This window comes from Cricetulus griseus, chromosome 4 (genome assembly GCF_003668045.3).
Source record: "Cricetulus griseus strain 17A/GY chromosome 4, alternate assembly CriGri-PICRH-1.0, whole genome shotgun sequence".
Lineage (NCBI taxonomy): Eukaryota > Metazoa > Chordata > Mammalia > Rodentia > Cricetidae > Cricetulus > Cricetulus griseus.
Window position 1 is genome coordinate 121054078 of NC_048597.1, and position 26503 is coordinate 121080580.

Consider the following 26503-nt stretch of genomic DNA (forward strand, 5'->3'; position numbering starts at 1 on the left):
CTTTCTTTCAGAACCATTTTAATGTCATCCTTGGCTTTTGACCCATGCCCTGGGATTACTCCTTCCTGCTCTTCAGTTTTGTGTTAAGACTAAGGCATTTGTTGAGGCCAGAGTGCCAGTGAGGATGGCATTGGCTGCCAGGGTATCTATCATGTATCTCCTGTGGTAGCCTGGTTGGTGCCCAGGGTAAGGTGCTAAGAGTGGGTACCAGGATTTTTTCTAACTAGTTGTGCAGTGCGTTACTTGGGTGTGCATCAATCAGAGAACTCAGATGTAGATTTTGAGAATACCCTTTAAAATGTAAGTCATAGAGTAATTATACAAGTAAATATGTATAGTTATCTTGATTTCTGTTCTGTTGCTATAATGAATACCTGAACACAAGCAACTTGGGACAGACAGCTTTGCTTTGGCTCACAGTTTGACCTGACAGTCCATCCCTGTGGGAAGCACAGCAGTAGGAGACTGAGGAGGCAAAGGCTCACACTGCATCCCGAGATAAGACTCAACAAGCCACAAATGCTGAGGGTCACATCACATTTTCCATTTTATACAGTCCAGCATCCCTGCTCAAGGAATGTTTCCTCCCACATTTTAGATAGATGGTACCTCATCAATTAATCCTCACAAGAGTGCCTGGAAACCTGTCTGCCAACTACATCACAATGACTTAGACTTGAAAGTTTAGTATAACATTCTTAATTCATAGCAATCCCCATTCAGCAGACTCCTTAATATTTACTTATCCAGAGAGGGAAAGAACTGGCATTTTCTTTTCTTGCTTTAACCATTGACTTTTAAAGGGGGAAAAATTAAAGGTGGAGAAAACTCAAGTGAATTAAGATAAAGAATATTAGCCAGCATTCATCATTAACAGGTCCACTCTGTCAACCTTTTAAATATTTAAATGCTTTAGAGAAGGAAGCAGATGCTCCACTCAAAGGAGACATAAGGTAAGTCACATCCTCACTGAAGAGCAAGACACTACTGCCACCTAGGATTCCAGGCACATACATGCACCTTGTATGCCCCACCTGGGATTCAAGGCACAAACGTACCCGTTTGTCCTACTGTACCTTTCTCACTAGTGCTTTGATTGGTTTTGGAATTAAAATAAAAAATAAACCTTTTCTTCACACTGTTTCTCTGTAAATAGTTCAGTGTCGGAAATCATTAGATGTTAGAGTAAATCTCCTAATGTTGCCCCTATATGATTCAGATTATATTTAATGGCTGGGACTTGGGGTGTGTTTATTTATTTTTTAAGATAAAGTTAAAGGCAATTATTTTAAATTGCCAAATGTTTCATTTTCTTACCTCTGAGCCATTTTGCTATTTCTTTTTTCTTTTTGCATCATTTAAGGTTCCAAGGCAAAGCCTTGTGGCACATTCCTGTAATCCCAGCAATCTGGAGGTGGGTGAATCAGGAGTTCAGTCATTTTAAGCTGTATAGTTCATTTAAGCTAGTTCAGGGCAAGCCTGGGCTACATGAAACCTGTTTCAAATATTTTGCACATGCACAGGTCATAGGAAATTTCAGCAAAGATTCAAATTTCACCTAGTGATTTTGTTGTTATTTTGATCATGTAGGTTCAAAGGGGAAATAGGATTTTTTCTAACCATAGTAAGATCCCAAGGACAGGTTTACCACCTGCATTAGGTTTTCCTCAGATCAGAATCTTTGCTTGTGCATGTGTCTGCTCACAAGCTCACTGCCTGTGTGTCTTTGTCCACAGTGGACCTGGACAGGCTCAATGATGATGTCAAGCGTTACAGTTGCACTCCCAGGAATCACTCGGTCAATCTCAGGGAGGAGCTAAAGCTAACCAATGCAGTCTTCTTCCCGCGATGCCTCCTCGTGCAGCGCTGTGGAGGCAACTGTGGTTGTGGAACTGTCAACTGGAAGTCCTGTACCTGCAGCTCAGGAAAGACGGTGAAAAAGTATCATGAGGTATGTCGTCTCCAATGTCATTCCAGTGCTGTACACAGCTATTCTACCTGCATCATCTTGTGTCTGTGGCAGGAGAGATCATGCCGCTTAACATGGTTGGTCAAGCAGTTGGAGGGATGGCTTAGTGGTTAAGAGAACTTGCTGGCCTTAAAAAGGATCTTGGTTCCACTCCCAGACACACACGGTAGCTTCCAATTGCAGTTTTACACTAGTTCCAGAGAATCCGATGCCCTCTTTTGGCCACCACAGGCACTGCATGTGAAGATACACACACACACACACACACACACACACACACACAGGCAAAATGCTCATACATGTAAGATGAAAATAAGAAAATCTGTACAAAGAAATATGGTTGCTCAGTTGCTCACTCTGTCAAGGGTGTGGTTGCAAAGTTGACACCCTGCAAGGGTGTCAAGGGAGCTAAAATTCTAGCAAGTTAAGTACCATGGCTCAAGACAAATTCCATCCTAAAGAAGGGTTCCTGATTCAGCCATCACAGTATACATGTAGGTAGACAACAGTGTATTAAATTATATAACTGCTTGTATTGATAACGACTTTTCAGATCCTCTTCATCCAACTTGTAGAGAAATCTGGTACTTATTTACAGGCTATAACTGTTAAATATAGGTGGCTGCAAGAAAATATTAAGGACCAAGTTTTCTTTCAATGGAATTGTGTTTGTAAAACAATCAAAAAAACAAAAAAAGTAAAGATTAAAAATGAAAATTGTCAGAGCTTGTTCATTCTCTAAATGTTGAATTACCTTTCATTTGTTTTCCTGGAAATGCTTATTTTCCCTAAGTAGTATTCACAGCTACCTGGAGATTTAGCTCTTGGATTGTTAAAGAAGTAAAAAGATTTTTAAAGAAATTAAAAGAGCAATGTTTGTAACAATGAGAACACAGCTGCCCGAGCTCTGGGGTAGCCAGTGCTGTGAGATGCATTAACTCATTGAGCAGCTCGCAAGCCATGCTATACAGGGACACCCTCTCTGTTGTATTCATAGATAGTGATCAGAGGCTGACAGATAAGGAAAAGATGAGAAATCTGTGGAAATGCATTTAAAAATATTAACATGGGACCCAGATATTGCCATTGGGCAGCTTTGTGTACTAAGGAGGTGTTTTATGGGCAGTAGTGCTTGGTGGCTGTGGTAGTTTAAATGTAATTGGTCCCCACAACTCATATGGAATGGAACTATTAAGAGGTATGGCTCTGTTGGAGTGTAGGAATAGCCTTGTTGGAGAAAGTGGATCACTTTGGAAGCAGGCTTTGCGGTCTCATATATGCTCAAGTATTTTAAATAACTTTCTGTTGCCTGCAAGTCAAGATGTAGCCAGCACCACATCTGCCTGCATTCTGCCATACTTCTGCTGTCATGCTCACCACTGTGATGGTAAGGAACTAAACTTCTGAAAATACATGCCACCCTCAATAAAAGTTTTCCTTTATTAGAGTTGCTGCGCTCATGGTATCACTACACAGCAATAGAAACACTAACTAACACAGTGGTTAATCATGAGGACCTGAGTCCAAAACCCAGCAAGAGGAAAAATACATGAGCAGTCTCTCAAAAACAAGACTTAAAGATTTGGAGTTGCAGGTGTGAGAGCTGGGCATAATGGGTTCAGTTTGTAATGTCAGCATTTGAGAGGCAGAGGCAGGGCAATTTCTGCAATTAGAAGTCAGTGTAGGCCTTAGAATAAGTCCTAACCCTTGATCAAAACAAACAAAAACAAAAGCTAAAACACTAACTTTGCAGCAGGTACTTTTTGGGTTGCTGTTGTTGTTATAGTGGTTTTCTGTCCTGAAAACAACGAAACACTAAATTTTAGGTAACTTTTGAAGAGAAAAAAAAAAAAAAAACTGAGTACATCAACACTGCTGCTGTATTATGGAGAGATGGGTCCCAAGATAAAACAGTGGCTAAACTCCATTCCCAGAAGCAGAACTTACCATTTTACACCTATACAAAAGCATTTCCTGAGTCTTAAGAACAGTTAGCTCTACCCCACTGCTTTCAGAGGAAAGTGAAACTGTTCTATCGACAGAGTGCTGTCGCCCCTGTTCATTGTGTTTTATTTGTGTATGAACTGATGAACCTCAGATTAGGGGTTGTCCTTTAGTCTCTGAATTCAATTTTGTGATGTTTACCAAAAAGATAAACAATGGAATGGAGTTCAATAATTGGTGGGAGCTAAATACTCCAGGAAGTGTGGAGATCAGCCATGCAATGACTGTGAGCAACAGTGTGTATGCCCAGCTTTGATGTATTTGTGGACTGCTTTTCTTTTATCTTGACTCTGGGGGAAGAGGTTCCAGCTTGACTTATTTTTTTCCACATTCCTTATTCTGGAAACTCCCAAAATGAGTCCTGCATCACAGACAGGTAGGCCTGTGTAATCTGAAGCCTCCAGATACCATTCTCTCATTAGTTCCTCTATTGTCTCTGTACACTACAACAGCCAGCCTTGGGCTGCTTTTCACAATTAATGAGAAAGAGGAAAGCCCTTGATCTCTTTGTTTGGTTGTGAGGTATAAAACATCAGTGTTCTTTTGGAAGTGCTGTGTATAGCATCTCATTCAAACACAGGTCATAATATTTTTACAGCCAGGGCTCTGCAGAGTCCTATATGAAATGACCCTACCAAGCGCAGGATAAAAGCACCCAACAGCATCAATCATTCAGTCAGTGACAGACACCTGAAACAAACACGCCTGTCAACTTCCCCTCCAACTGATAAAATGTGTCCTGATGGCCACTGTCAGGTACTCTGTGGAGAGTGGCAGAGAACTTCTTCCAATTCCAGAAACAGGTAGAGTTTAATCCACATCTCATTAGGAGAAAATGGAAACCCTTTATTCTATATTCTATTCTGTTCTATTATTCTATTAGTTCTGTGCCTGCATTCTTACCTCTGCTATATTAAAGGCAGTTTCCCCAGTCCGTACTTGCAGCTGATGAGATGTGAAATGAGTTTCTATGAGAGATGATGGCCTTAAGGGATAAAGAACTTGTCATGTAGAGAGCCTGTATGCTTCTCCACAAGTATCTCAGTGCTCAACAGTCAGAGATGAGAATGAACAATTAGAAATCTCTGGGTGAAGCCAACACTGTCACTATTTGCACAGGCCATGATACTTCTCTTGTAGAGGGGTGAGCATCTTTGGTGCAGGACAATGTTATTTCTGCTTTCAAACTTCAGTATTAACAGATAATAGTGCTTACTGTGTAATCTGAGGACCTGGGTTCAAATTCTTGTGCCCATATAAAACCTGGTGTGACCACATATACCTGTAACCCTGTCACTGTGGTCACTGTGACAGATGGAGATGGGGGATCACTGGGGCATGCTGGCTGCCAGCCCAGCTCCATGTTCAGTGAGAGACTCCTCCTTGCACAGAGAGTGACAGAGCAGGACACCAGAAGTCTTCCATCATCTACATGTAGATGTCCTTAGGCATACATAACACACACACACACACACACACACACACACACACACACACACACACACGTGCGCATGTGCACACACAGTAAAAATTAGTTTTTTTAGTTTGTAGGTTTCCTGATTCATCTTTCATAGCATTCCTCCCTTTCATCAATATGGAAGCAAAACTAGTGTAAAATTGGAAAAACATCATTTCCTCTACTCTTTCTGAGGTTGTAACTGAGGCCACCCTAATCAGAGAGACAGTAATAGAGACACATATAGATTTAACGCATTTCACATGCCACAGGAGCCACTGAAAGGAAATGAAGACCTTAACAAACACGTCAGCCTGAGTGGAGCTCTGTGTAGCCAGTCTGATGAAGGGCCGATAGGTGGTGGTGGAGTTTGAATCAATGCTGATGAACAAACTCTCTGGCTTCATTCTTCAGTCTTCTCTTCTGTCCCTTTGTCTAAAAGATGACAGCGTTTTTTTTTATCAGAATAAAAAAGGTCCACAGCTCACGTGAGGCTCTCTTCTTCCATCAGGACATGGGGCTCATGTGAGGGTTTCTCATCCTGCTTTATTGGGTTTATAACACATTTCACAGGAGACAGCTGAGAGTGTCTGTAAAATGACTTCTGTCATTCCAAAACATATTTCAGGTAGTGACTCTTTAAAAAGCAAGGCTCAGTTCATCCAGCACTTGATGGAAACAGATGCAGACCCACAACCAAACATTAGGCAGAGCTTGGGAACCAAGTTGAAGAGAGGAAGGAAGGATTACAGGAGCCAGAGGAGTCAAGGATATCACAAGATAACTCACAGAATCAACTAACCTGGATTCACAGGGGCTAACAGAGACTGAACTGACAACCAAGGAGCCTGCATGGGACTGACCTAGGCACTCTGCATATATGTTACAGTTGTGTAGCTTGGTCCTCTTGTGGGACTCCTAACAGCAGAAGCAGGGGCTGTCCCTGACTCTTTTACTGGTTTTGGGGACCCTACTCCTCATACTAGGTCACTATGTCCATTTTCAATACATGGGGAAGTGCTAAGTCTTACTGCAACTTGATATGCCATATTTTGTTGATATCCATGGGAGGCCAGTCCTTTCCTGAACAGAAATGGAGGAAGAGTGGACTTTGGGGAGAAACAGGAGTGGTGGAGGGGCAGGACTGTGAGGAGAGATGCGGGGCGGGGGGTTGCAGCCAGTATGTCAATGTAAAATAAAGAATGAGATAAAGAAATAAAAGCAAGGCTCCGGGCCGGGGCTGTAGCTCAGTAGCAGAGTCCTTGCCTGGCATACGCCAGGTCTTAGGTTCAATAAATAACAATAACAATATAATTCAATGGTATTTCAGTTCTCCCTTTCATAATGAAGTGTTACTATTTGTCATCCTTTAGCTTCTAGGCCACAGCCATTGAGTCAACAGGCAAAAACTTAGGAGACAGCAGACAAATATACTTATTTTATCTATTTTCTCTGTCCTTCCCCTATTGATACCATCATGATGCTGTGTGTTAATTAGGACTCTCTAGAGGAACAAAAATGATAGAGGTGGTGCATGTCTGTGTCTTTGTGTATGTGTGTGTGTGAGAGAGAGAGAGAGGGAGAGACAGACAGACAGACAGACAGACAGACAGACAGACAGACAGACAGAGAAATGGAGAGAGGGTGAGAATTCATTAAATTAGTGGATGTTCGGATGCCTCAGCCACCCCAATCTAGCACCAAACACCTGGATGGTTCCTGGAGAGCAGCTGTTTCCTAATGAAACCAGGAAATGGAAACACTGCTGTGCTATCCACAAACGATCAACAACACAGTAGGGATGCTGAGGGAGAAGAGTGGTTAGTCTGTGCTGCTAACAGAACAAAAATCAACTAGGACAATAAAGTCAATTTCTCAGATTAGGATCTGAACTCATTGATTTCAGTATATGGCAAGTTGATATTAAAAGCAAACATCATACATTAGCTTAGCTGCCTGCAAGATCCAGTAGAAATTACTGCATGATGGCAACAACTCTGCATATAGCATAGGCCAGGGCAGAGGAGGTTGGGCAGTTGCTAGCAACCTATGACTGCCAACCATCTGACTTGTGCACAATGCAGAGAGAAAGTGATTTTTTTTTATTTAATTCCATCTTAAGTAATTGAAATACAAATTGCCACATGGGCCAGTTTGTCGTAGCTGCTCAGAGTCACCTGACACAAGCAACTTGCCTGCAGGACCAAGTTCCACAGCGGCAGGTTCTGAACACCTAACACCCAGAGGCAGCCCGCCCTCCATTCACCGGCCCAGATAGGCCAGGAGCTGTTTCCGGCTCCTGTTCGTATTCGCTGCTCAGAGTCATCTGACACAAGGGAACTGTGTGCCGGATGGTGTTCGCCTGTGGATCTGACATACCAAGGCCCAGTGACAGTTCTGCCTCCAACTGCTGGCCCGGCAGAACCCAGCAAGCCCGAACACTGCCGACACCCGGGGAACAGTGACATCTCCATCCACAAGAAGAGGACCGACATCAGAGTATTGGATCTGTTTGCATCTACCAGAAGAGAACTTTGCACCCACCAGGAGAACAAGAAACTCTTGCTACAGCCACCAGAAGAAAGCATGAGAAGAGGATAAGGTAAAAGCACAACAACAGAAAACCCAATATGACACCACGGGACACTAGGAACCATACACCAGTAAGACCTAAACATCACAATGCAGATGAACCAGAAGAAAATGACCTTAAAAACATCTTCAGGAAAATGATAGAGGACCTCAAAGAGGAACTAAAAGAGGACATGTGAAAATCCCTTAAAGAAATGGAAGAAAAAACTAACCAAAAAATACAAGATAATCAACAAATCTCTCAAGGAAACAGTTCAAGACCTAAAAACTGAAATAGAGACAATGAAGAAAGCACAATCTGAGGGAATTCTGGAAATAGAAAAGCTGGGTAAACGATCAGGAACTACAGATGTAAGCATAACCAACAGAATACAAGAGATGGAAGAGAGAATCTCAGGAGTTAAAGACACACTAGCGGAAATAGATTCATCAACCAAAGAAAATCTTAAGTCCAACAAATCCCTATCACAAAATATCCAGGAAATATGGGATACCGGGAAAAGACCAAACCTAAGAATAATAGGTATAGAAGTAGGTGAAGAAATCCAACTCAAAGGTACAGAAAACATATCAACAAAATCATAGAAGAAAACTTTCCCACCCTAAAGAAAGACATACCAATGAAAATACAAGAAGCCTACAGAATACCAAATAGACTGAACAACAACAAAAAAAAGGTCACCACGCCACATAATAATCAAAACACCAAAATTACACAACAAAGAGAAAATATTAAGAGCAGCAAAGGAAAAAGGTCAAGTAACCTATGAAGGCAAACCTATCAGAATCACACCTGACTTTTCCTTGGAAACTCTGAAAACCAGAAGGTCCTGGATAGACATTCTACATACACTAAGAGACCATGGATACCAGCCCAGACTACTATACCCAGCAAAGCTTTCAATCATTATAGATGGAGAAAACAAGATATTCCATGACAAAACCAGATTCAAACAATACATATCCATCAATCCAGCCCTACAGAAAGTACTGGAGGGAAAACTGCAACCCACAGAAGTTAACAACAACCAGAAAAACATAGGTAATAGATAATCCCAATTTACCAACACTCAAAAGGAAAAAGGGACAGAATCCCACTCATAATATCACCACCATCACCAAATCAAAAACAAACAAGAATGAACAATAATCAATGGTCATTAATATCCATCAACAATAATGGTCTTAACTCCCCTATAAAAAGACACAGATTAGAGAATGGATAAGAGGACAGAATCCTTCCTTCTGCTGCATACAAGAAACTCACCTCAACCTCAAAGACAGACGGTGCCTAAGAATTAAAGGTTGGGAAAAGATCTTCCAATCAAATGGTCCCAAGAAACAAGTGGGAGTAGCAATCCTAATATCCAATAAATTGGACTTTAAACTAAAATCAGTCAAAAGAGATGAAGAAGGTCATTTCCTACTCATCACAGGAGAAATCCATCAGGATGAAATCTCAATTCTGAACATTTATGCCCCAAATACAAAGGCATCCATGTTTGTAAAAGAAACATTACTAAAACTCAAATCACACATAAAACCGCACACACTTATAGTGGGAGATTTCAACACCCTACTCTCACCACTGGACAGGAACACCAGACAGAAACTTGACAAAGAAACAAAACAACTAATAGAAGTTATGAAGCAATTGGACTTAACAGATATCTATAGAACATTCCACCCAAATACAAAACAATTTACATTCTTCTCAGCGCCACAAGGAACCTTCTCTGAAATCGACCACATACTTGGCAATATAGCAAACCTCAACAAGTATAAAAAAATTGAAATAAGCCCCTGTGTCTTACCAGACCACCATGCTTTAAAATTAGAATTCAACAACAACATGAACTACAGAAAACCTACAAAGTCATGGAAATTAAGTACACCCAATTGCACAATTCATGGGTCCAAGAAGAAATAAAAAAAGAAATTAAAGATTTCCTAGAATTCAATGAGATTGCGGACACAATATATCCAAACCTATGGGATACTTTGAAAGCAGTGCTAAGAGGAAAGTTCATAGCACTAAATGCCCACATGAAGAAACAGGAGAATAATCACACTAGAGAATTAACAGCACAACTGAAAGCTTTAGAAAAAAAAAAAAGAAGCCAATACACCCCAGAGGAGCAGATGCCAGGAAATAATCAAATTGAGGGCTGAAATCAATAAAATGGAAACTAGGAGAACAATACAAAGAATCAATATAACAAAAAGTTGGTTCTTTGAAAAAATCAACAAGATAGGCAAACCTTTATCCAAACTTACCAAACAGCAGAGAGTGAACATGCAAATTAATGAAATAAGGAATGAAAAGGGGGACATAATAACAGACACAGAGGAAATCCAGAGAATCATCAGGTCATACTTTGAAAACCTATATTCCTCAAAATTTGAAAATCTAAAGGAAATGGACAATTTTCTGGACAGATTTCACTTACCAAAATTAAATCAAGAACAGATAAGCAACTTAAATAGACCTATAACCTCTAATGAAATTGAAGCAGTCATTAGAAGTCTCCCAACCAAAAAAAGCCCAGGGCCAGATGGCTTCAGTGCAGAATTCTACCAGAAATTCAAAGTACAGCTAATACCAATTCTCCTCAAAGTATTCCACACAATAGAAGCAGAAGGGTCATTACCAAACTCTTTTTATGAGGCTTCAATAACCTGATACCCAAGTCACACAAAGACACAACTAAGAAAGAGAACTGCAGACCAATATCCCTCATGAACACTGATGCAAAAATTCTCAATAAAATATTGTCAAATCGAATCCAAGAACACATCAGAGAAATCATCCATCCAGATCAAGTAGGCTTCATCCCAGGGATGCAAGGATAGTTCAACATACGAAAATCCATCAATGTAATCCACCATATAAACAAACTGAGGAAAAAAAATCGAATGATCGTCTCTCTAGATGCTGAAAAAGCCTTTGACAAAATCCAACACCCTTTCATGATAAAGGTCCTGGAGAAATCAGGGATAACAGGAACATACCTCAACATAATAAAAGCAATATACAGCAAGCCAACAGCCAACATCAAATTAAATGGTGAGAAACTCAATGCAATTCCACTAAAATCAGGAACAGGACAAGGCTGTCCATTCTCTCCATACCTCTTCAATATTGTTTTTGAAGTTCTAGCTAGAGCAATAAGACAACAAAAGGATATCAAGGGAATACAAATCAGAAAGAAAGAAATCAAACTCTCACCATTTGCAGATTTTATGATAGTCTACATAAGTGACCCGAAACACTCAACCAGGAAACTCCTACAGCTGAAAACACCTTCAGCAAAGTGGCAGGATACAAGATTAACTCAAAAAAATCTGTAGCTCTACTATATACGGAGGAGACATTGGTGGAGAAAGAAATCAGGAAAGCATCACCCTTTACAATTGCCAAAAACAACATAAAATACCTTGGAATAACACTAACCAAAAAAGTGAAAGACCTATACTATAAGAATTTTGAGTCTCTAAAGAAAGAAATTAAAGAAGATATTCAAAAATGGAAAGATCTCCCATGCTCTTGGATAGGAAGGATCAACATAGTAAAAATGGCAATCTTGCCAAAAGCAATGTACAGATTCAATGCAATCCCCATAAAAATCCCAACACAATTCTTCACTGACCTTGAAAGAACAATTCTCAACTTTATATGGAGAAACAAAAGACCCAGGACAGCCAAAACAACCCTGTACAATAGTGGAACTTCGGGAGGCAACACCATCCCAGAGCTATAGTCCTGGTAACAGCTTGGAATTGGCACAAAAATAGACAGGTATACCAATGGAATAGAGTTGAAAACCCTGATATTAACCCACACACCATGAACACCTGATTTTTGACAAACAATCCAAACATATACGCTGGAACAAAGAGAACATCTTCAACAAATGGTGCTGGCATAACTAGATGCAAACATGTAGAAGACTACATATAGATCCATATCTATCATCATGAACAAAACTTAAGTCAAAATGGATCAAAGACCTCAACATAAACCCAGCCACACTGAACCTACTAGAAGATAAGGTGGGAAATACCCTTGAATTAATTGGCACAGGAGACCGATTCCTGAACATAACACCAGTAGCACAGACACTGAGATCAACAATTAACAAATGAGAACTCCTGAAACTGAGAAGCTTCTGTAAGGCAAAGGACATAGTCAGAAAGACAAAATGATGACAGCCCACAGACTGGGAAAAGATATTCAACAACCCCACATCTGACAGAGGGCTGATCTCCAAAATATACAAAGAACTCAAGAAGCTATTCTTGAAAACACCAAACAATCCAATTAAAAAATGGGGTACAGAACTAAATAGACAATTCTCAATAGATAAATCTAAAATGGCTGAAAGACACACAAGAAAGTGTTCAACATCCTTAGCCATCAGGGAAATGCAAATCAAACAACTCTGAGATACCATCTTACTCTTGTCAGAATGGCTAAAATAAAAAATACTAATGACAGTTTATGCTGGAGAGGATCCGGAGAAAAAGGAACACTCCTCCAGTGCTGGTGGGAGTGCCAACTTATACAGCCACTTTGGAAATCTGTATGGTGACTCCTCAAGAAAATGGGACTGAGTCTACCACAAGATCCAGCAATTCCACTCCTAGGCATATATCCAAAAGAAGCACATTCATATAACAAGGACATCTGTTCAACCATGTTCATAGTAACATTATTTGTAATAGCAAGAAACTGGAAGCAGCCTAGATGCCTCTCAACTGAAGAATGGATACAGAAAATGTGGTACATTTACACAATGGAGTACTACTCAGCAGAAAAAAAAAAAAAACAATGGAATCTTGAAATTTGCAGGAAAATGGATGGAACTCAAAGAAACCATTCTGAGCAAGGTAACCCAATCACAAAAAGACAAACATGATATGTACTCACGCATATGTGGACCTGCTTTATGATGCATAGTAGTGACCGTGCTTTATCAGAGCTGTTTTTATTGATGTTGCTCAGAATGGTTTCCTTCCTGATGATGATTGAGAAGCTAATTTAAAAAAAAAGATGGTGCCAGGAACCACAAGAGTAACAGAACTGTGCTGTTTTCTGGGATTTTGTTTTTTACTTTTTGTTGTTGTTGTTGTTTTAAATGGAGTGTGCTCGATGTCTCTACAATTTTGTTCAAATGACTGCAGAACCTGGAAAAGCTGTTGCTGCTACTGGTGCATAACATTCTGCCATTATTGGTATATATATATATATATATATATATATATATATATATATATAATTTGAATTTTTGGAAACTTTAGCTGTGCTGTCAACTTTGGAAAAAAGTATCCCGGTTTACCGTGTCGAGTTGGCATAGTACAGAAATTAACAGCCATATTGGTCTAGAAATGTTGAACTTAATTGTTTTTCCATTTGTTCAGGGGTAACACACTGTATTAAATATGTAAGATCTTATCTACATGGGTTTGATTACAAAAATTAATAAAGTATCCTCTAAATAAAAAAAAAAAAGAAAAAAAAGCAAATTGCCACATGGGCCAGTGAATACCATGCTTGTTGTATAGAGTGGAGATATCTGTTGCTAGAACATGTATGGTGGTGGTTCTCAGCCTTCCTAATGCTGTGACCCTTTAATACAGTTCCTCATATTGTGCTGACCTCCAACCATAAAACTATTTTCATTGCTACTTCATAACTATAATATGGCTACTATTATGAATCATAATGTAAATATCTGTGTTTTCCAATCGTCTTAGGTGACCCTTGTGAAAGGGTTGTTTGCCCACAAAGGGATTGTGACCCACAGGTTGAGAATTGCTGATTTATAACATCTAGAATCATCCTTCCATCTTTGTGTGTTAATACAGAATTTTATATTTAAAAACTGGCGTCTGATTCTAGTGTGAAGGCTAGAAGATATAAGTGGTCATATATCCCTGAAATACAGGCTACATAAGAATAAGGTAATGCCCCTGATCTATTCTGGAAGAATAAACAGGAAGTTATAAGATACAATAAGGAAGAAGATAGACTCAAAGGAGGAGTGGGTCCACAGCACAGTACTGAGATGTTCAGTCATCTCCTGAGGAGGGGTGGGCCCATGGTACAGTACTGAGATGTTCAAGGGGCTGCAGATTTAAAGAAGTGTACTGTTACATTTTACATGTTGGATACTTGTTACTAAAACTGACACTTAACAGAGCAAATGAGAACTAAGAGAACAAAAGCCTAGACTACCTACCCTCTGCAAAAGGAAGCAGTGAGGTTGAGGTTATGAATGTAACCAACCACAATGAACATCAGGGGAATCTTGGATAGAAGTTTCCTGGAAACAGCATCCATGGAGCAGAGAGAGGGCTTTTCTCAACCTTTGGGGTCATCGTGACTAGTGCCTTATCACCTACTGAGTGAGAGGGAACCAGGGCAAGAAGCAGAAAGACATAGTTTCAAGCTCTGCCCAACCAGGAAGCAGCTGAATGCTAGCCAAGGAAATCCCCCAATCCCAGTGAATCCTGCAACGAGAAGGTTGTAAGCCTTCCAATGGCATGTTTCCCTCCACTCAGAATCTCTTATTGAAATTATGTAAGAAATTTAAAGGAATTGATTATTACAGGGCCCTGTGACTACAAAACAATAAAGATATGGTGTGGGATGCTGCTTGTGAAAAAAGAGTTTAGTCATTTTCAGAATGACAATCATAACACTTATACTTGTTTCCATGGGGGATATGGAGTTGTTGACACACACAAGGCAAGTGTGGACAGAACTATGAGAGCCAACAGCCCAACTGTCCCTGTGATGACTGCTTTCCAGTCATCTACTCCCTCACTTGCCAAGTGAAAGGACTCTTTGTTCCAATGCTGCAACATATAGACACCCTTTCCACACCAGGCCTTCTTGAAGAGCCTTAGCAACAAGGACTACCCATGTCATAAACAACACCCAATGGTGTTCCAGAACTCCATGCAACACACCTGCCATGTTATCCTGCAGCAGAGAGGCTATGTATGTAGACAGGGTTCCTCTGACGTGCTATTATAATTATTTTACCATTTAGTTCTACAAAGGTTCCCATGGTAATTACAGCATGCTTTTATTTGAAACAAATATCCACAGATGTCAAGATTGTCTTTTCAGAAGCCATAAGCATTTTCTAAACCCTCACTATAACCCAGGTCTCTATTACCTCCAAACCTTCCTGTATGTCATTTAAGTTGTTCATAACAGACATTGTCTTTCTTTGGGGGTACTGTGTCTTAGCCAAGGTTCAGTACTTCAGACACACAGCTCAGCCTCTGATGAGTCATCATCCAGGGGGAAAACATAATTCCTATTCCAAATACCTTTCCTTAGACACTTAAGTTTCAGAGTAATTCATTGACATCCCTTATAACGTGTGAATCTCTACATTCATATGAAGTCTTCATGTGAAAGAGGTCAATATGGAAGCAAAAACAGGAGTTTGTTTGTTTCCTAAGGAACTGAATCTCTATGTTGAAACTGCCTGCTTTCCAAGTAGGTAAAACCTTAAATAAACTCTTAATGATTCAGGTTTATATAATACATTTGCCCTGAAATATGTACTTGTATTTCTATGCCAGCCATTAATTTGGAAACTGTTACGGGGTTTTAACAACTTTTTTATATTCCCAATAAACAAGAGCTCAAGTCAGCAGATAGCTTTTTCTGCCTGGTATTGTTTTATTAGTGTAATAGCCCTATAGCAATGACTCATTCACTGGTTTATTGGCAACAAGGCAAAGGGTTGTAGTCAAACATCTTGTATGCCTGTGACACTGGTAATTTGTAAAGCTGAGCATCTCTGATTTTGTGGCATAAAAACCATCAACTGGGTCTGTCACTCTCTATTTAATAGATGCCAATTTTCCTGGCTGCATGTGGGTTTTCCAGACAATGAAAAGGAGTCAAGATTTCCATTTTCACCCAAAGATGCTGAGCCATGGCTGGCTGCACCTCGGTGCATTTTCATTTCAGTGTGTATGCTTGCAGCTGTGAATCATAGCTTGGAAAATAGGAGAGCATTCTGTGATAGTACCTATTACCAAGTTCCTTTGGCTGCTGTGATTAATTCAACGGTCACTTCCCTTTAAAGGTGGCCAGGTAACCCATAACCTACCAGTTTGCTCTCTCTGATAAAAAGTGTTTCGTTTTACTTTTAACTTCCCAAGCTTCATCAAATCAGCCTTGCTTTCTTCATCCTTTCAGTACTGTGTACCTGGACTTAAGACTATTACATGGTCTGAAGCTTTGAACATCAGTGCTGTGATCAGCCATTAAAGCATCGCAATTTCCACTTTGTTCAAATAGTGCTTTTCTGACTTGTCTGGAGAAAGTGTCTGACAGTTCTTTTTTTTTTTCTTATCAGCAAAATACATATATACTGTGCTATTGTAGTTTATTATAAAACACAGAGGGGAGAATCCCTGAACAATCAGAAGACCAGCTAGAAAACCTGCCCAGGCTCTTATACAAAACATTCACATTGTTTGCTTTCAAATGGAAAGTAAATCAACAGAGCACTGATGTTACAGGTGCCTGCCACTGAAGATTACCAGCCCTTGACCATGGTCTTCTTTAAACACATACTTAGGAAGCTTAGCTTCATAGCAATCATGTCACTGCCCAGTACCCCTGATCCTATTTACATGCAGATAGTCTGGACAGTCATAAGGAAAATATCCTAGAGGAATTCTTGATGACACTACAGGGGTTCAACCCTGTCCTGTCCAAAACCTTCTTACCAAATATAGCAGTTTTCCTATTTATCATGAGCAGGACTGGTTGATACTCCAAGTGCATGTCTCACTAAGATTTTCATTGAAGAGCAAGATCTTCTTTTGTATCAAATTGCCCTGGTCTCTTCCATATTGCCTCCTTTATTTATTGGAGACTAGAGCATAAGGAAGATATGAAAGAAAGAAAATTTTCCATGTATTTCCATATAAGCAACAGCATGCATCATCTTCAAGATAGTTTCTTCGGGATCTAATTTGCTGCCAACGTGCTGCTTAGAAGTACAAGGGATCAAGATCTGACCTACGACACCTGGAGCTGATTTCTTTCTGCTTCTTCCATGATAGAGGATGTACCTTTGTATGCTGTCAATATATGTTTCTCTTAATGGTTGGTGCATAAATGCTAATCCACCAGTAGCCAGGCAGGAAGTATAGGTGGGGCTACCAGACTAGGAATGCTGGGAGGAGGAACAGACAGAGAGAGAGAGAGAGTTGCCAGGGAGACGCTATGTAGCCACCAGGAAGGTATGCCTGGGCATTCTCTGGTAAGCCAAGACCACATGGAGATACATAGGTTAATAAAAATGGGTTAATAATTAAGAGAGAGTTAGCCAATAAAAAGCCTGAACCATCAGCCAAACAGTTTATAATTAATACAAGCCTCTGTGTGCTCAACTGGACAGAAAGTCCATGTCACTCCCTCTTACGAGCTCTGTGATCCTGAGCAATTAACTTAATCCCTCTCTTAATACATGTCTTAAATTAGGAAAATAGCTATTTCATCTAATGAAGTCCAAATAATTTCATACTTCCAAAGCCACTTACAACAGGGTTTGGTATGTAGTCCATACTTAATGTTGGCGGTAATGGTTAGCATTCTTGTTTTTATAATACTGTTAACAGAGAGAACATAAAAATTTATGCAGAATTGTGTGATACAGATTATGCATACATAATTATAATAGAGTCATATGAAAAAAATTATATGATCTATAAAATTGTCATTTGAACTGACTGGAGCATGGTCCCTTATTCTTCTCTTTTTGGAATCATTCTTTTAAATCAAACGCCAGGTACCTCACTGCAATGAGGATAAAAACAGTGGTTTGTTCTCTGCTTTGCTGGAGAACCCAACACTTTTTAGTAAAGTCAAATAAAAGGAGACTGTAGACTCGGATGTTCCGTGCTAAGGAGTCTTGGCATAGTTGTTCTTAATACATGCTTTGGGTTTGGTTAAGACTTTCAGTACTGACTGTGAGAGTAACAAAATAGTTAAGAATACAATGCATGGTGTAGAACTGTAGAGATGCCATGGAAAGTTATGCAGGCATTAAAGTAAGTTCTTCCCGCCCCATGTAATCCTCAGTGAGGACTAAAGTATACCAAACAAAGCACAAGGAGCTCCCACTGAACTTCACACTTGGCTCCAAGCAAAGCTTCAGATGCAGAAGAAAATGGTAGGTATGTCACAGAGACATTTTGTCAGCATTCTAGAAGCTAGGAGATAATATCCTGGTCCTGAGCCAACATTACCAGAAGACTAGATGAGCATCTTCCCTGCCCTCACAACCCTTTCCTGTCTAATCAGTAAAACATACATAGCCATACCTCTCCTTCATGTAACAATGGCCAAAATCACTATGCAAATAGTGGGGAAAACCTGTATAAATTTTTGGGAAACTGCAAAATGCTGCGCCATTGTTTTTTGGTTTCATGATGAAGACAGAACCAAATAGAACATGTAAGCTGGTGGGAACCTATGTGTATGAAGAAGAAAAGCAATGGGCTGACTAGCTATGAAGATGAGTTTGTGATGTTACCAAGTGTATGTCCCTGGGACAGTGTTTGACTCACTGAAGCCTGCAGCAGAAGAGAAGGCATAGAGTTTTTAAATTAATGACTTGCAAAATTATTTTAGGGACCAGAGAGATGGCTTAGCAGATAAAATATTTGTTGTGCAAGCCTGGCAACTGGCTTCAATCCTCCCAAACCCACAGTAGGAGAGAATTTATGCCCCCAAAATTGCCTTCTGACCTCCACTGACTCACTCTGTCTCTCACACACACACACACACACACACACACACACACACACACACACACACACACACTCATATATATACACACACCATACAGTAATAATAAATAATTTTAAAATAAGAAAAATTATTCTAAACTTATTTAAAAAGTTATTATATGTATAGTAACACAATGATGGCATACAAGTATTAATATGCAAATATTTACTGTAGCTGGGTACTTTGAATTGCAAAAAACATTATATAGCCAAAAATAAGTAATTTTGTGACCACTAATGGCCTTCTTGATGAAGGGAGGAGGGATTTGCTTCAATTTAGCATTTATTCATATTGCAGTCTGGTCAAGTCTTATCATCCTGTCCTTGGAGTTAATATGCTTAGTATTATATTTGTTTACAACACTTGCTTTGCTCAGAAGAGAAATGAACTATTTGCACAGTACTTTGTACAACTTACGTCTTTAGGGGGCTATAAATAATGTCTGCCAAGGTACTGAAGACATCTTCCTACAGAAGGTGAGGCAGGGACATTATTCTAGGAGGCGTAGATTCCTGCATGTTATGTGGTCAAAAGTTATTTTCAGAAATATGTACATGTGTTTTTTCCAACAGCAAGTTTATCTCATTCATTGGACTTACGCACTGTCTTAGAGTTTTGATTGCTGTGAAGACACACCATGACCACAGCAAATCTTCTAAAGGAAAACATTTAATCTGGGCTAGCTTACAGTTTCAGAAGTTTAGTCCTTTATCTTCATGGCAGCATGCAAGCAGGCATGGTCCTGGAGAAGGAGCTAAGAGCTCTACCTCTTGATCCACAAGCAATAGTGAGTGAATTGTGTGCCATACTGGGCATAGCTTGAGCACGCTAATACCTCAAAGACCGTCTCCACAGTGACATATTTCCTTCAACAAGGCCATACCTACTCCCACAAGTCACTCCTCCTAACAGTGCCACTCCCTATGGAGGTGATTTTCTCTCAAAGCACCACACACACTAGTTACCAAAAGGGAAATAGGTCGGTGGCATCGGTTAAATTAACACCCCCCTGGGGCTTTCTAATAGTAAATATGCTTCTTATTCTAGGTATTAAAGTTTGAGCCTGGCCATCTCAAGAGAAGGGGCAAAGCTAAGAACATGGCTCTCGTAGATATCCAATTGGATCACCATGAGCGGTGTGACTGTATCTGCAGCTCAAGACCACCTCGCTAAGACATTGTACATCTGTCCATGAAGCATGAAAAGACCTTGAGATTAAGACATGGTAAGGGACCCTTGTCCCACCCTAAGCAACCAAAATTTGCTTCTCAGCTACAATGCAGTGAACACGGTGGATATCTCGCTTTGTTAGTGCCATTGCAAGAAGAAGAATATATCATCAACTTCTATATCCACAAATATAGGAATTCATTTATTAATAGTATGTGAAGATATGTATTCATACCAAGATATGTGTCTATCTCTATGTGTGTAAATAGATGACATGCTTTATTCAGTATATTTCCTGAGGTCCACTGGAGACAAAAGAGTAGAATATTACTCAATATTTTTGCTATAATAAGGAATGTGTCAAACATGTAAAACATCTCTAAGAAATTCAGAATATAAATTTCTTTTGAAATGTTGTTTCACAAAACATATTGGAATGTGCTCTCTTAAAGAAGGCATTTGTCCATTAAACAAAAGATGCAAGTCTCTTATGTATATATCTTAATTATATAGAAGAAAATAAAGTTTCCAGGGATAAAAGCACGTATTTAAATATTTTCTACATGAGATTTATTACACACCTACAAATGTGGACAGTAATTATCTGTCTCAAAAACAACACCGAAGTTATACACAGTTGTTAAACCCAGGTCCCCTTTTATGTATTTTGTCAAGCAAGCTAACTCATTGAGTACCCTTCTCAATGAATTGCTCAGGGAGTGTTGTGATAGTCTTTCAAGAGGCAAGCATTGGTTGCAGCACAATTTTTCATTTTTTTCTCTTTCTAAAATCTGAAGAAAAGCAAGTTTTTTCAGGAATACCATGCCATTGCTTTTGGGCCTTTTAACATGGCATTCATAGGAATATGTGGGAGACAGAAAGTCAGAAATAAGCAAATATTGACATAACTGGGAATTAAATGGCCTTTTGATAAGGTCTATAATTAAAATGTGTCTAAGTTCTCCAAACCCTGCCAATCATTTTCTATGTCTTGCTTTTGTGTTGCTGTTTTTTCAATATGTACACATGGACTTATTATGATACATATCAGACAAGTCATCATGGAATATTTATAGTCTAAAAGCTTTCATGTATTAACAAAATAACTAACTTTTATTGATGTAAATTCCTAACCCTATACTTAAGATTCTGAATATGTATTCTGAATCAGTGGAAATTAGATGTGAGGTCTGCTACCTTTTGAGTCTTCAGACATTATTCTACAGAACCAGACATGAGTTGTGGAGACATTTGGTCCTGTTCTCCCACTGGAAATCTTTTTACATTGGTAATTAGGAATGAGAGCAGTTTTCCTCAATGTTCCCCTTTATCTATGCTACAGAGATTGAGTCTAGAAATGGGAAGTCATTCATCACTCTCCAAAACAAGATGCTCAAGAGGGAACACTGAAGTCAGGTTACTTGGGCTGCTCCCCGGGAACTCCATCCTTCTTCCTGCCTTACTAGGAGAAAAGAGAAGTGGTTTCTTCTGTGATTCCAGTGCTGTCCTGGGCACAGACCAGTTTGATACAAGATCAGTGCAGGGCTGCATTAGTGCAGTGCCACATGATTGGCTCAAACACACAGTGCAATGCAACCTACTGCTCTGCTCAACAGACCTGTGCTTATTGTCACATGTCTTCTAAAGGTTCTGTGTCAATTTCTTTTCAGTGAGCATTAGAATGAAATACTACATTGTTCAGTTGTCCAGCATGACAGAGAACAATGAGCCATAGGTCAGGCCCACAGTCAGAAGCCACTTTCTCTCCATGGCCACTTGCTAGCTTCCTGCGAAACAATGGCTTCCTGTACCAAAACCGAGCTATATTTCACATCATTCACTGTACAAGGCACAGCTCACACCATAGATATGAACATCAAACATAAAGTTTTCTACCCAATTTTCCATAAACCTTCCAGGCTGCAATAACAAGTTAAAGCCTTGCTATCCTTTTATTTACTAGCTGCACTGTACAGATGTATCCACGAAGGCTGGCTTCCCTTTCTTGAATGTTTTATTAAACCATCCCCCTTGGTTATCTCTTATCTAGTCCACATCCAATATCTAGCAAATAAATATGTTTCATTGCCATCAAAGGACTAAGAATAAAAACAAACCAATGTACAAATTATATTTCAAAACAAACTAATAAATACACAGTTCTGCATAATGTGTATGCACCTGGAATAGTGCCACTCATTCAATGTGTTCTCATAAGGAAGAACATTTTCATAAGTGGAGGGTTTTGATTATTTTTTTGTCATATCAGTAACATGCAGCTTTTTCCTCATACAGTATTTTCTATAGAAATTTAATATGGCTCATATCTTCATAAAAAATAAATACTGCTTTTGAACAAAACTACTCCATTATTTAGTACTGAATTGCAATTGTAAAAGGTGGACATTACCAAGGCACTTTCACAAATGTATCTAACTGGAATAACAAGAAGGGTGATGGCTGAGAAGGCAGAGTATCTGCTCCTAGCCCACAGGCCTCCATGGTCCCTGCCTCACACCTGAGGTGGGGGTTGCTCTCTCTGTGCTGGTGGTCTTGGCTTCATCTGTGTTTCTTTCCCCAGTCAGCCTTTCAGTGAACTCTCCTCTGACATTGCCTGTCTATGAAAGTTCCCATCCTTCCTCTTCCTTGAAGCCTTTGAGGTCTCTCCCCCTGAAGGAGCATAGACCATAACCACAAAGAGTGATGTGTTACATTAAAAAACACTTGCTTACAGGTTGGTCTTTTTTGGCATCCTGCTAGAGACAGAATATCAGCTGCAAGTAGCTGAGGGAAACATTGCTTCTGTCTTGATGGCTGTAGAAGTTTAGAGAATAAACACATACAGAAATGTATGCATTATATGCTAAGAATCAACTTTATCAGCAGAAATATGAACCAATGTGTTAGCTAAGGGGTTGTAAAGAGGAAATGATTAAACAGTACTTTGTCTGGTAATAAATTCAAATAACTTGGGTTTTTATGTAAAGCATCATGGAAATTTTATGCAAAGGATTTAATGCAAATACGTTGACTTTAATTTCATCTCCTAAAATGTACATGTGTACAGTTACACTCCACTACTAACTCCACAGATATCCAAATGGCTCATATTTTCACAGGCTCTTCTGGTACAGGATTAAATTAAAACTCACAGGTTAGTATTTATTTCTGAATTGCTATAAAGTATATTTCATTTATTGTCACCACTATCATATATACTGAAAATAGAGTATTTATAATGCAGTTGTTTGATTGACTTTTACTCAAATGTTTTTAAAGATCAAGTTGAACACTGAAGAGATCTACAAACCTAAAAGAGCCCCCTGAGATTTATCAGATAAAATAGACATTGTAGGTAGGGTAAGCAATGAGTTGTGTTTCTTGCTGTTGAAGTTATATTTTCTTTTATTGAAAATGGATTTTTTTCATACAATGTATGCTGGTTATAGTTTCCCATCCCTCTCTTCCTCCCTATTCCTCCCCACTCACCCCCATCCAGATCCACACCTTCTCTGGTTCTCCTTAGAGAACAAACAGCATCTAAAGGAAAAATAGTAAAATTAAGTAAAATACAGTAAGATAAAACAAAACAAACAAGTCAGGATAGGACAAAACAAAAAGAAGGAAAAGAGCCAAAGAAAAAGCTCAAGAAATACATATAAACACAGAGTCACATACACTTACACACATAGGGATCCCATAGTAACGCAAAAACGAGAAGCAATAATCTATACACAAAGGATTTACACAGTTAAAAAAAGAATGCCTTGACTCAACATTAAAGAATCTCCAGAGATACGTTTGTGTTTATTTTTTATTGACCATTTTTTGCTGGACATGGCCTACCCTTAAGAGTAGCTCATATTTCCTGTGAGACTCACTTGGGGAAAACTAATTTTTCATTTGCAAGTAGTTATCAACTAGAATGGCATCTGGTTTAAGGATGGGGACAGGTGTCCACCTTTCTTCTCAACATTGGGACTCCATCTCTTACAGGCCCAGTGCATGCTGCCACACAGTCTCTGTTAGTTTATATGTGCATCAGTCACACTGTGTTTAGAAGGTCTCATTTCCTTGGTGTCATCCATCTCCTCCATCTCTTACATTCTTATCACCTCCTCTTCTGCAGGGTTCCCCAAGCCAAGAAAGGAAATATTTGATGGGAACATCCCATTTAGGGTTAAGTGTGACAAGGTCTCTTAAGCTATGCATATTGTCTGTCTGTGGATCCATATATTTGTTTCCACCTGCTGCTGGAGAAAGCTTCTATGGTGCTGACTGAGCAAGGCACTGATCTTGAGTATAGCTGAACATGACTACAACTCCTATTATTGCTATGTTCCTTTAGCAGACGGTAGTATTTGGTTTTACCCTAGGTCCCTGTGCTATCTTGTCTCAGATTCTTGGTCACACAAGTAATATTAGGTGTGGGTTCCATCTCATGGCATGAATCTTAGATCCAATCAAGTATTGATTAATTACTCCCCCAAGTTCTGTGCCACTATTGCACAAGCATATCTTGCATTCAAATTGCCATTGTACATTCAAATCATCAATGGTTTGAAACTGGCTTGATGTTTAATTTTCTCCTTTGATGGCAAGCAATATACCTTCCATATTATGAACACTAGCCAGTATGGGTGAAGGATCTAGACAGGCAGCAGACTTGACTTGGTGAAGACACTTGACTTCATTAAATTCAATGAGTTGTATAAGTGTTCTCTTCAGGTATAGGGACTTATCATCACTATGTAAAAAGAAGCAAAATAGCATTAGGAACCGTTTGGACAGTTTGGACATTTGGACAGTTTGAGGGTTCCCATGGGAACCCATTGTCTAACAACTTGATTAAACCATTTTGGTAGAAGAAACCTTATTTGTTGAAGAAGGATGTCCTGTTAGGGCACTCTCTCCCCAACTATTTGGAACACCTTCATAAACATATAATTTAGGAAGCTTTACTGTAATAGATTTCCTTCACAACTCTTTTATGACATTAGTTTTAGCTGCCCCTGCCCATACACCTGCCCTCATCCCCATCATCTCTTTCTTCCCCCTCCCCATTTTATCCTTCCATTCCAGATGTCCCCACAATGCAATCTACCAATAACTATCTATGCTATTTCCCCTTCCTAAGGAGAGACCCATCACTCATGCCAGTCCCTTACTCAGTACCTTACCCTTTGTGGTTATACAGACTGTAGCTTGTTATCAAACACTTAACAATTAACATCCACTTATGGTTGAACACATGGCATATTTTTCTTTCTGAATCTGGCTTACATCAGTGAGAATGTTAAGTCTAGTTCCATCCATTTACATGTGAGTTTTATGATTTTATTTTTTATTTAATTGCTGAGTAAACTCCATTGTGTAAAGATACCACATTTGCTTTATCCATTCATCTGTTGATGGGCATCTAGGTTTTTCCAGTTTCTGGCTATTGTGAATAAATTGTCAATGAACATGGTTAAGCCAGGAGTTCTGAAGTGGGATGAAGGGTCCTTTAGGTACAGAAGTAAGAGCAGTATAGCAGGATCTTCAGGTACACCAATTCGCAGCATCCTGATTTCCATGGTGCTATACAAGTTTGCATTATGATCATCAGCAGACAAGTGTTCCCTTTATTCCACATCCTCACCAGCATGGGCTGCTATTTATTTATTTATTCGTTTGTGTATTTATTTATTTTCTTTTTCCTTTGTTAATTTAAATTAGAAACAAGCTTCATTTATATGTCATTCCAGCTCCTTCACCCGCCCCTCCTCCTCTGCCCCCCAACAGTCCCAACCCCATCCCCTTTCTGCTCCCTAGGGAGGGTGAAGACTTCCAGGGGGATCTACAATGTCTGTCATATCATTTGGAGAAGGGCCTAGACCCTCCGCCATGTATCTAGGCTGAGAGAGTATCCCTTTATGTAAAATGGCTTCCTAAAGTCCATTCATGTACTAGGGATAAATAAAATACACTACCAGAAGCACCATAGATTAACCAGACATTCTCACTGACACCCACGTTCAGGGGGACTAGAACAGTCCTATGCTGGTTTCCCAGATATCAATCTGGGGTCCATGAGCTCCCCTTGTTCAGGTCACCTGTTTCTGTGGATTTCTCCAGCTTAGTCATGACACCTTTGCTCATCACTCCTCCCTCTCTGAAACTGGGTTCCAGAGTTCAGTTCAGTGTTTAGCTGTGGGTGTCTGTGTCTGCTTCCATCAGCTACTGGATGAAGGCTCTAGGATGGCATATAAGGTAGTCATCAATCTCATTATCAGAGAAGGGCTTTTAAGGTAGCCTCTCCATTATTGCTTAGATTGTTACTTGGGGTTAACCTTGTAGATCTTTGGACATGTCCCTAGTGCCAGATTTCTCTTTAAACCCTTAAGGCTCCCTCTATTATGGTATCTCTTTTCTTGCTCTCCTCTATTCTTCCCCTGAATAAATCTTATTCTCTTTTGTCCTCCTCTCCCCTACTCTT

General features: G+C 39.6%; 1 protein-coding gene across 2 annotated transcripts in view; it reads left to right on the forward strand.

Annotated features, from left to right (window-relative positions):
- Pdgfd (platelet derived growth factor D) overlaps nucleotides 1-20028 on the forward strand; it is a 214441-nt gene extending 194413 nt beyond the window's left edge. For both annotated transcript variants that reach the window (XM_027415193.2, XM_027415194.2), the window contains exons 6-7: nucleotides 1737-1951; nucleotides 19903-20028. In XM_027415193.2, the coding sequence (XP_027270994.1) occupies nucleotides 1737-1951; nucleotides 19903-20028 (341 nt within the window). The remainder of the gene's footprint in view (nucleotides 1-1736; nucleotides 1952-19902) is intronic.
- The last annotated feature ends 6475 nt before the right edge of the window (nucleotides 20029-26503 follow it).